The sequence below is a fragment of the Fusarium fujikuroi genome, chromosome FFUJ_chr12, assembly GCF_900079805.1.
Source record: "Fusarium fujikuroi IMI 58289 draft genome, chromosome FFUJ_chr12".
Taxonomy (NCBI): Eukaryota; Fungi; Ascomycota; class Sordariomycetes; order Hypocreales; family Nectriaceae; genus Fusarium; species Fusarium fujikuroi.
Window position 1 is genome coordinate 531,558 of NC_036633.1, and position 11,389 is coordinate 542,946.

General features: G+C 45.5%; 3 protein-coding genes; 2 read left to right on the forward strand and 1 right to left on the reverse strand.

Moving 5' to 3' along the window:
* Positions 1–630: 630 nt before the first annotated feature.
* Positions 631–2,896, forward strand: FFUJ_14139 (uncharacterized protein; the record flags this gene model as incomplete). XM_023571224.1 has 2 exons in its annotated part: positions 631–1,413; positions 2,840–2,896. The coding sequence occupies 2 exons, from the start codon at positions 631–633 to the stop codon at positions 2,894–2,896; spliced, it is 840 nt and encodes a 279-aa protein (XP_023438273.1).
* Positions 2,897–6,035: 3,139 nt separating this feature from the next.
* Positions 6,036–7,863, reverse strand: FFUJ_14138 (uncharacterized protein; the record flags this gene model as incomplete). XM_023571225.1 has 3 exons in its annotated part: positions 6,036–6,187; positions 6,238–6,674; positions 6,725–7,863. 3 exons carry the CDS (start codon positions 7,861–7,863, stop codon positions 6,036–6,038), a joined length of 1,728 nt encoding a protein of 575 aa, XP_023438274.1.
* Positions 7,864–8,132: 269 nt separating this feature from the next.
* On the forward strand, positions 8,133–9,054 carry FFUJ_14137 (uncharacterized protein; the record flags this gene model as incomplete). XM_023571226.1 has 2 exons in its annotated part: positions 8,133–8,201; positions 8,257–9,054. 2 exons carry the CDS (start codon positions 8,133–8,135, stop codon positions 9,052–9,054), a joined length of 867 nt encoding a protein of 288 aa, XP_023438275.1.
* Between the last annotated feature and the right edge of the window lie 2,335 nt (positions 9,055–11,389).

An 11,389-nucleotide genomic window follows, 5' to 3' on the forward strand; every position in this document is an offset into this window, starting at 1 on the left:
ACAGTTCTCCATTTTCTGGTCTCTTCAGGTTTATTGGTTTGAGCTCTAGAGCACATGGTCAGGGTGTAACCATACTTCGTATGCAGCCATCATGCTTTCGTCTCGACACTGAGTTAGATACTTTCTTTTCTTGTATTTTTAGCTAATACTAGATAAAAAATGGCTCTATAGAAATTGATCAATTAATTGCTTTATTTTCTATTAGTTTACATATATATATATATTGCTAGATATATCGTGGTAGTTCTATTTTAAAAAAGTAAAAAGCCTCTGTCAACTGCCCGCGCGAATTTCCAACATGACCCCCAAGGACCCAAGCCTGGGGGGAGCCCGATTTGCACGTCCTATATTTCTATGGTGCTGTATAAGAATGGGCGGTCTAACTGGATGTGCTAGGGATGTCACGCAGCGTGCACGGGCCAAATATGTTGTATTTCGTCGACATGGCACCACGACGGCGTACAGTAGTAGGCTAGATGCAATAGTAAGCTGACTGCGCCGATGCCAGTAAGAATCCTTCAAATCCTGTCAGCTTACTTGTTGATGAATACCATAAAAGTACCTGACTCCCAGCTCAAGTCTGATAAAAATCTTGCATTGCAATGCTAGTAGTTGCTGACAATTGTTAGGATGTCGTCTTTATCACAGCTTAATGCTGAGCAGGCGCAAGTCTTGGATATTGTCCGTGGCTTTCACGAGTATTTCAGTTCCCCGCCCCCATTTAAACAAGGAGGACGCTTCGCTCTGCCGCATGGCCTAATCACTGTTCCTTTCCCACCAGAGATGGGTGGTCTCAAGACAGAAAGATTTGATGACATGTATGAGCGCGTTAGTGGATTGCTCGCCAAACAACAAGAGTCCGGACCAACAGGCTTCAAACATCAATTGGCAGAACCACAGGCGGACGTATGGGTCTCTCAAAACATAGCTGCTGTATTCGTGGGTTGGTCAGCCTCCATGGATGGTCGTGGCGAGTTCATCCACACCGTTCACCTCTGCACCTTACACCGTCAATCTGACGACGTCCTGAGCGACGGAAACCCATGGCGCATCTCAGCACTTGTTGATATGAAGCATCTTTCACCTGAGCAGCCAGTACCGTTAGTCGAGACGGGCCCAGTGTCAGATATCATCGCTCCATTCCAAGACTTTCTCAAGAGCATCAAAGCTCAAGACTGGGAGGCCATTCCTGCCCTGCTGTTGCCTGGTACAGGGGCTACGTTATCGAAAGATGGTCATGCACCGGAGACATTCATGTGGCCGGAACTCATTGAGCACCTACAGCAAGAAGCTCAGAATGAATCTACAATTGAGAAGCGGCTTCTTGACTGCGAGGCACGGCGTTGTAGCGATCTGGGCTTCGTTTGGGCGCCGTTCGTGGTTCAGGTTGATGGTATCGATATTTGCCATGGAGTATGTGTTTGCTCCTTTAGGTTGGAGGGAGGACGATGGCTTGTTAGTAGTCTTTGCGAGACGCGCTATACTAAGTGAATACATAGTTACAGTAAAAAAATGCGTTAGCTTCCAGGCCTCTACCACCTTCTATACCATGAAGAGTTATAAACTTTAACCGCATACAATTGTTTATACAATTCATAAATGCTATCTCTAGATAGACAGTTATGAATAAGCATACTATATACTAGCTCTCTAACAGCTTAAAATATTATTAACCTTAAATTAATTATTGAGTTAACTTAAATATTCCTATTTACTTAATTATAATTTAGTAAATAGTTAATTTAAGTATAAGTATTAGCTATTTATCTTCTTTAATAAGAGTTTATATATTAAAATAAATAGTTTTACTAAGAAATAAAATAATCTTAGCTATAATAATAAATAAGAAGTTAAAGTAAGACTTAAATTAAAGCTATTAATAATAAGGCTAATATAAAGATATTTCTCTTATATAATATAAATTCATTATATTTATATAAAAAATAAAAAAAGTACTTATTATTTATATTAATTAAAGATATAAATGTAATAAAAGCTAAATATTTTTATTTTATAAAAAATAGACTTTATAATTATAAGTTAATAAAAAGAATAAACTTAAAAATATTAATACTTTAAATATTAATATTATAATAGTACTCTAAAGAATATATACTTAACTACTAGATAATAGCTAGTCTTTATATTATATATATATATAAAATATTAAAATAATTAAATTTAAGTTTATAATCTTTAAAAAAATATATAATAATAATAATTTATTAATTTATCTTAAGAAGTATTTAATATTTTATATAATAGATTTAAAATAATACACTGGCATTTTTACTTTAAAGATCAATAAAGTATAGAAATAAAGAGAGATTTATTTTATATCTTAAATCGATATAACTTAGTTATTTATTAATTACAGAGTCTTCTATCTGCCTTATATTACCTTTTGTCTTTATCGTTCTTCTAGTTGTCTTGGACCTCTGTTAATAGACTGCAGCTTGAAGCTGTGAATAAACAGAGATACTTCACTTTAACCATCTCCTATCGGTATTCTGGCCGCACTGGCTCAGTAGAGCTATTGTGTCTTATTCCAAAGTGCGATATAGTGCACTCCAGAGACATAAGAGATCTAGCAATAAGAGATGTGGTTGGAGTTTGCAAACTCACGAAATTAAGTAACGCTTGTGGATCCAAGCTGCTCTGGTGATTTAGCTCAAATCTCTATCTTTAACCCAGCTAACAGAGACTCTAAAAGCGCTTTTCAGCTTATCTTCGTACGGTACCTTGGTTGTAACTGACTTGGGCAGGCAAAGTGACTGAAAACGTCCTGTCCCTTGAGTAGAAGGACGCGCTCACTGACACTTTGACTGCCGTGATGTAGCTGTATCCTCCTGTAGGAGCTCATATTCATAAGGGTTTCAAGAACGGAAGGCAGTAATGACGGGTCATGCAAGAGGTGTTCTAGGACAGGGCACAATTACCGACATGTAGTACCCTAAGACATCACGACCAGCCGTTCCGTACCATCCATCACAGCCCCGACACACATTATGGGAAGTTGTTAGTATGGGTGGTTGAAGAGCTGAAGTGAGCGAAATATACTCTCCGACTAAAGGGCGTCAAGATTGGAATTATAATTAGTGAAATAAACGTTAAGTTAGATCTAACCGCCTGATGGAAAATGAGAGGTGCACGGGCCATCAAGACTGGCATTGTCAATACCAGTGGTTGTTGGTGCAGTAGGGCAAGCGCACGGATGAAAAGTGTAAAAATTACAAGTAGTCCTTGGTGTAGTAGGAAAGCCGCGATCTTCTCACTAGGTCTGTCGTAGGGGAATGCACAATATGGTAGAATAAAACTCATTTTCAAGACACTTCTGCAAAGCCAGCCAAGATCAACCTTGATCTATCCTGCGATTTTTCTACTCTTGATCTAGAGCGTGTTTGCGAAATGTCGCTACGAGTTCGTGATTGGTGATTTATACTTTCAGCCCAACGCGGTGGCTTTCTAAGGCTTTTTGCAAGGCATCCCTGCCGCCTCAAAGATATGACTGCACAGGCCGTCGTAATAAAAACAGAGGACATGAGCCCACTAGCTGTTATAAAGGGTACGGACAGCGTTCTGATGGATCCTTCTCCCAGCTTTTCATAATTTTCCTTTAAGTGCACCTGCCGAATTGCATCCATCCAATGGCCCAGCCAACCGAATCGATACGACCCTATGCTGATCTGATAGAATCGACATATGGCAATACGCAAACACGGCTTGTTCGGTTTCTGCGGCTAGGCTACGGGTACAGGTTTTGGGAGAATCGGGATCCTCACACTAACATTTATATTCTCGACAGTATCAATAGCTCATTGACTAGTCAGCACTTCCGTCCGCATCACTTAGATGAAGTCAGTTCTCAATTCCGGACGGCTCTCGTCTCACGTCCACCCAGCTCAGAAACCCGCATCTTGCTAGTACAGAGTGCCCAACTGGGAGACATGAGCAGCGCTTATCTGGATGCTATCGGGTGGCATTTCCAGTTGGATCCGTCTTTTTTCTGCGCATTTATTGAAATCGGACTGCATTTAACAGAGGGAGATGATATTACGGGGCCAAGGCAGCTTCCCATTTCCCTTCCGTCTGAAAATGATTTTATCACAATCGCAACCGATACAAATAGCAGCTTCGCAATTTTTTCCATAAAGAGAGAAGACACATTGAACACAGGTAAGCCTAGCTCTAGAAGAACAAAGGCATCACAAAAGCATCTAACCAGACTGCTTTCCAAGTCATTATGCTTAGTTTCGACCACCATTCTGAGAATCAGATCAAGGATTTTCACACTCATTTAATCAGCCAGCCTCGAGATGTGATTACGGCCACAAACACTAATCCGTGCGACTTTCTTCTTTTTTACATACGGCGTAGTCTTAACAAGTCGGCGAGCCTAGCGCGACGCCACGCTTATATAAAACCCAGCCTAGAATCCGAACGGCCGTTGAGCGGGTATTTGTGGGAGCGGAATCAAGCTAACCTTCGCAACCTATTATCGTCCCGAAAGTCCTTGCTGAGATACTTGAGACGAAATTTCCCAGATGTTCAGAAATCTCAGCCATGTTTAGCATCGGTCATACCAGACTATGATTTTGTGATCGACGATACCCGGGAGAACGCTACACAGCTCCAGAGTTTACTGCAAACTTACACCAGCTTGCAAGCAATAAAAGAATCGAAAAGAGGACTGGAACAGGCTGACGCTGTCCGAAGGTATGTTGTGTCTCTTGCACCAATACGCCGCTCGCCTCATTCCCAACGGCGTTCACAAGCTGATTGTGCCTATTTACTTAGAATCACCCTCGTGGGTATGGTTTTCATCCCACTCAGTTTCGCCACTTCATTTTTTGGGATGAACTTTGAACAGCTTGGAGCCGGAACACTTCACATCGGTTTCTTTGTCCTGCTTGCGGCTCTTTCAGGTCTTGTAGCCTGGTTGTTGGCTGTTAGCATTGGCCCTGCTGAGACAATGTGGACGCGAGCCCGGAACAGGTATGGAGAGCGTGAGTTTGGATTCGTGGATAACTACGATTGGGTTACCAAGAGGATGGTCTTTTGGGGCTGGATGTGCCGAAAATCATCAGTGGCTAATAGCCTATACAAACTGTGGGTGGATGAGAGGGACCAGATAATGGTCGATGCAGATGAGGACAATGAGGCAAACATACCACGATTACGTCGCAAAGTGGCGCTGCGGCTTATCTTACTCCTATTTCGACGGGGGAAGAAGAAACTAAAAGACTTAAACAGTAAGTATCGTACTCTTACTTCACGAAATATGCCTCTTCGATGATAGAAGCCTCTAGTATACCTTCCTGGCGGCTTGTCATGATGAGCTCCTAACCAAGATTTTAACTGACTCCGCAAAGATTTCATGCTTAGAAAACATTCAACTGGGAATTCGCCAATAGACATAGCTGATAGCGAAGCGCCATCACAACAAGTTACTTCAAGCTGAACCTGCCATACAATGGCTAGCAAGTCGAGTATGGTATGGTTAGTGGTCAAGGTACGAATTAGTTCTGAGTCTCTCTATCCAAAGGATAAGGGAAACGAGTTCCAGGTAACAAAGGCGATGTTCCATGCTATATAGTTCTAGTCCTACAGTCCAAAATCAATAGTTGTACAATTGATTTAATTTACCCCACTCTACAAGAGGTAGAATTGATTTTTGATCAGGGGTCCGTCTCGAGGATTTGGTTGTGTTTGAGCCCTTCCTTCTCGGGAGCTTGTCACTAGAGCCTCTGAGGCGAACGTCGCTTTTCTAATCAACGATCTCCTTGTAACTGGGGGGTTCCAGTCATGCTGCGCGAGGTCTCTTTCATTAGACAGTCTCATTCGTCATCTGATGAGTATCAACATTTCCAAGTTCGGGTTGGCCGATAGCCGGGTCAATGCCTGCGTCTCTGAACTCAGCCATTAGGGCGCTCCATGCTTGGAAGTGCTCTGTCTTCTAAGTCTCTACGTTCTAGTCGCTTCAGGTTTAAGATCTCTAGCATCCCATTCACAGCGCGCGAAAGGCTTCATCTATCTTAAGGCCGTTTTTGTCGCTTGCTAGCGTTTTCATCATCTTCAGCATGACCCAGAAGCCTCAGTCCCTCTTTCGCGGTAAGTCTTGATTGCCGTTGTGCCGATGTCTCAGCATACGGATGCCGCACCATGCCAACAACAGCATCCCTCAACGCTAGCAAGAAAAGTCAGCACCACTCTCACACAATGGAAGTTAGTTCGTACCCTCGTCATGAAGCTTATTTAAGGCATCGACAGTTTCACCATACATGTCTTGGAACTCTTTCTGCAACTCACTAGCTTCAGGGCCTGGTCTCCAAGGATTCTTACCATGTCGCCACGGATGTCGTCCCCAGATCATCTCAATGGCCATGACGCCGATACTCCATAAATCAGCCAGCTCGTTGTATCCCGTCATCTCTCGCTCGGGAGCTAGCCATCCGATCGTTCCGCCTGTACCGGGCCGGGCGGGGTGATATCGACCTGGAAAAGGGCTCTTCTCGGCATCGTCGAGATCTAGTAGTACTAGAGATATGCATTCGGTGGTCCAGGTTCGGATGCCAATGTTGACGGGTTTGAGATCTCCGTGTATCCAGCGGTTTCTGTGGAGGAAGTTTGTGGCGCCGAGGATGTCTGCCAAAACGGTTGTGACGATGGATATCCTGGTTGATAAGCTCGTGCGGTGACGTTGTACTATGAGCGATGATCTCACCTTTCTTGACCTTGCTTGAAGAGTCCCCTGGTAAGGGCGGTGGAAAGCACCTCCTGGGCAGCGGGTTCTTGAACAAACCAAACGTCCGCTATCCTATTCGCTGATCTCACGTCATCTGTGATAACTTCAATAAGTCGCAGCAAGCGGTTTTCGTTCTTCCTCTGACACAATGCAGCGAGCGTCTCCAGCTTTATCTGAACATTCCGTATGCGCTCCCTGTCTCTTCCAACCTGTACTCTTTTTAAAGCAACACGTTGGCCATGGTCATTCGACGCGATGCTGACCATTCCGGAAGCTCCTTTGCCTACAGTTCCTGCACTGACGGTCCATTGTCCAATGGTGATGGGGCTGGTTTCCGATGGTGTTGGTGTCAGCGATAGCTCCAATAGAGTTGTGGGAATATTGAGGTATTTATTTAAGTAGTCCTTGACTCTGCTGGGGTAGTCGTCGGCATAGGACCCTCGAGCGTACTGGATGCGGTAGCGGAGAGAGCCAAAGGCTAGCCGAGCAGATGACTGGTTGAAAACTCTCTTTCTAGAGATCTTATCCCCGTTGACCATGGTGGTGGATCTGTCGGTCATTGGCTGCACATATACGAAGCTTGTTTTGTCAATTTGGAGAATGGCTTGATTGCGTCGAACTTTGTATATCTTGTTGTTGCCAGACCGTAAACAAAGGACGATATCGTTCATATGAGGGCCATCTCTCAAAGACCCAACCACCCACCCTCTTGAAGGATTTCGAGGGGGTTGATCGAGGGATAAGAAATAGTGGCCTTTCCAGATTCTAAACTCCTCTTCACTTTCGTCTTGTGAGCGGAATGATGATCTTGGATCCCGTGGCGACGAAATGGGTGACGATGATGAAAGGTCTTCCGATGCTGTCCTAGATAATCGTCTGACTTCCTGATCATTCTGTTGCTTTGAGGAGATCCACATGCATTTTGTTGTGTGCTGTTGTACCGCGTGGGTCGCAGGATCTTGGGTCTGTACTTGCAGCGACTCGGCGACTTCATGAAATGCCAGTCGCGCCTCAGGGTTTTCTGGTGTTAGGATGAGAGTAGCCCCTTCAGCAGGGGAGCCTGGTAAAGTAGGATCTTCCACTGTCTCTTGGCTACTTGGGATATCTGAGACGTCCATAACTTCAAGTTGTCTAGATGAGCTTGGCTTGGGCTAGAAATAAGTCATGTTGGTGGGGTAAATGACTCTTGACCTGGTGGGTGTGAGTGTGAGTGCAGGGTAGATAGGCTGGTGGAGTATCTTAAGATGAAAGCTGTGACCAATGGGGTGCTACCCCGGACGAAGCGTCATCAGCGGGCCATTATTCTTCCGCCTTCGACGCGTCAATTGGGCGTCGTGCGATTTGCATCTCAACTCAACATCATCAATCAATCAGCGTCGCAAAGGTAATGTTCCCAGGACAGAGAAAACGCGGCTGGCGACAATGCCTGGCTGATAGCTACGAAAGGAAATACGGGGTAAGTGCATCGGCATCTCAAACGATGGCTCAAAACATGCTCATCATATCGCAAGCCTCTCGATGACCCAGTCCCGACCTTCGGCGCCAAATTGGTGACATTTCCATCGACGCCGACTCTACCCATGTGCTTCGCCACACCCGACCCCGACTTCCTCGAGGAACTAGATCGACTTCTTCGCGCCATCGAACCCAATCCAGTACCCAAATGCCTGCAGCCCCTGCACTTCTCTGACCCCGTGGTCGAGATGAGCTGTTCCGACAACGACACCGACGATGAACCCAGCGAAAGCATGCAGAAATTGATGCGCGAGGTGAGGGTGCGCATGTATGCCAAAATTGGTATAGACATCATCGCTGTTGAAGCTAGGCGACAAGAGCGACGAGAACGACGAGCGCGAAGACGCCAGGCGAGGGAAGAAAACCCCGAAGCCAGCGCGGCCAGATCGGACAACACGAAGCCGGCGCTGCACGATCATGCTATCAAGCCCTCCGGAAATACCACTGAAGCAGACGCGGCTTTGCATCAGGTCAAGAACCAGAAGCGAAAGCGCCAAACAGAGGACGAGCAAGACCAGCCCCAACGCAAGGTCGCCAAACCAAGTGACACGACCACCGCTCGACCAAGGCGACGAACTCGGCCATCGTTCAAGTCACAAGCTTCATACAGTCCTCCACAAACACCTTCGCCTACCGAAAGAGAAAATACACAGGGACAAGCTGGCTCGTTGTCATCTCCCGAGTCTCTTATCACACAACAACCTACACCCGAGGTTGACAACTCTTCATGCTACTTGAAGCTCGGGAGGGGTCAGGAATTGCCACTCGCAGGAGCGGAATTGTCACCGGGATGAGCATTGTCGGATTTACAAGATCTAATTTTAGGAGTTGAGGATGATACCGCGACGCAGTCCGACTTCTCCCCATGGGGTTCGTTACTGAACCTGAAGCTATTATCGTGGGCATACGCCCTCCAGCTCCACCATCAACGCCAGCGAAAGAAGTGATACAGCTACACATAAAGCCTCGTCCCGTCGGGTTGTGTCGTTCGAGCCAGCGCGATCGGGCCATCGCATAAGGCATTGAGGCTTGTCGTCTCTTGGCTACTTGAGTGATTGGCTATTTGGAGACAATGCCCAGAACATCGCAGCGGCCAATAGGAAAAATTACCGCGCCCTGATGAGGATGCGGACATCTATTAGCTGTACCTTCAATGCTGGCGATGCGATGCTGTCGCTAGCAGAGACGCCCTGTCGGTGAGAACGCCCTTCATGAGGCGTATCAGGAACCTTGGCCACAAGGGGGATTATGTTGTATTAGTTACAAAGGCTTTGAGGTGGCCTACATCTAGATACAGAGTAATAACAACTTACGCACCCATCGTACCTTGTTTTTGTTCTCCTTGTCTTTCTCCTGTTGGAATTGTCACACTTAAACGGAGTAATGCATCTCGGTTCAGAGGCCAGAAAGTGGAGCATCCGGCCCTCTCTAATTGGCTGTCTAAAATTCTGTGAATTTTAAGAAACAACAATGTAACTGATTGAACATCGATATCAGATCGAGGTAAAAGATGCATATTCTGGAGAAACATGGTATTAACAAGTTGCATTAGCCACTGCTAATTCTCGTGTTGCTTGCTACTTCACAATCCTCATTGCAGTCAGTCTGTACGACGCTCCACGGCACCAATTGTCAACATGGTTACTTAGGGACTTACAGGTCAATCAAGGATGGCAGCCCGCAACATAATAAGAGAACGTATTACCAACGGCTTTCTACTTGAAAGCGAATTCTGGGGAAGCCAAGGTCTGGTAGACGAGGAGATCAGTCATGTGATTGCATAAACTCCAGGTGGAATCGGGGAGCCAAGGTACTTGTGCCCGCGCGTTTAGGTTATGGCCAAAAGAGGGAATGCCGGAAAGTCTACGGCAGATCACACTGACTAAGGTTATTTTAGCGCGATTTCCCCATCTTAAGGTATTCTTAATATACCGTACTCTCATGCACACCTTGATCATCACAAGAATCCGAGCTTATCCTCACGGGGATAAAACCGCGACCTCCATCCGACCTTGAGAACGCCTGATGCTTTCGCTGATGCCACTTATGATTTAATATGCCACTTCCGCAAGCAGATGACGCCGGCTCACTTGCGGCCACCAGTAGTATGGCCAGTCCCTTATCTCGACGTCGATGTCCGCAATGAGCCGCCCCTCCGTGCCTTTCATCTGGAGCATGGAATATCGTGTTAAAGTCACTGCTGATTACGAGAAGACCAAGACGAGCTCAAGGTATTTTTAGAAAATACAGTTTGCAGGTTGCGACCCTGGCTCTTACTGCTGTGGCCCCTTAATGCTGCGATTATATCTGTGGAGGATCCATCAGTAGCCAATTAATACTAGAGTATGCCTGACAGAAGGGCCTTACGGTCCATAAAGGGATAGACAATTAGGCAGCACGTAGTACCTGTAGCCAGGCCCTAAGCTTGTATAGATACTTTGCTTGTAGTGTCAAAAGCCAGGCAGATCTTGTCACTACACCAAGCATGAGGTAGCTTAAGCACCATAGGTATAACGTCAACTCGAATTGTAAAGCTTTCTCATCATTGGAATCTCATAGAAGCTGATGGAATCTTCGAGCTTCCTCTCTACGCATCAACGATACCGCCAGATATATAACGCACGCTACCAGGCGAGAAACAGCTTTACTTGGTTTCAAAATTCTCATGCATTAAGGCTTGTAATTAACACATTATCACAATAGGCACGCAAAAATAACACAACAAATTCTAGCATCATAAAACCCTTTCATCTGCTTATTCATTGTCGGTCTGCAGATCTAGATCCTGTGTCCTAACGAGTATCCAAGACTTATTCCTTATTCCCATCTATTTCGCAGGCCAAATGACTTCGCCACTTCCATCAGTCGGAAATAATTTCACAAATTGGACCGTGTCTACGTCCCACAATGTCTTGCGCTCCGCGCAGACCTAAGGAACACATTTATGCTCAAGAGGGCACCGTGCTCCAATGCACGTGGTTTTGACCAATTGTACGCAGGTATTCTTCAAAGTCTTACACGAATCATATTCGTATTCAACATCATCCAACATTATCCAGTCTTCGCCATCGAAACCGGGAGAGCATTGATGTTCCGGGACGGCACGTCGGGCATTGAAGGCAGCCAATT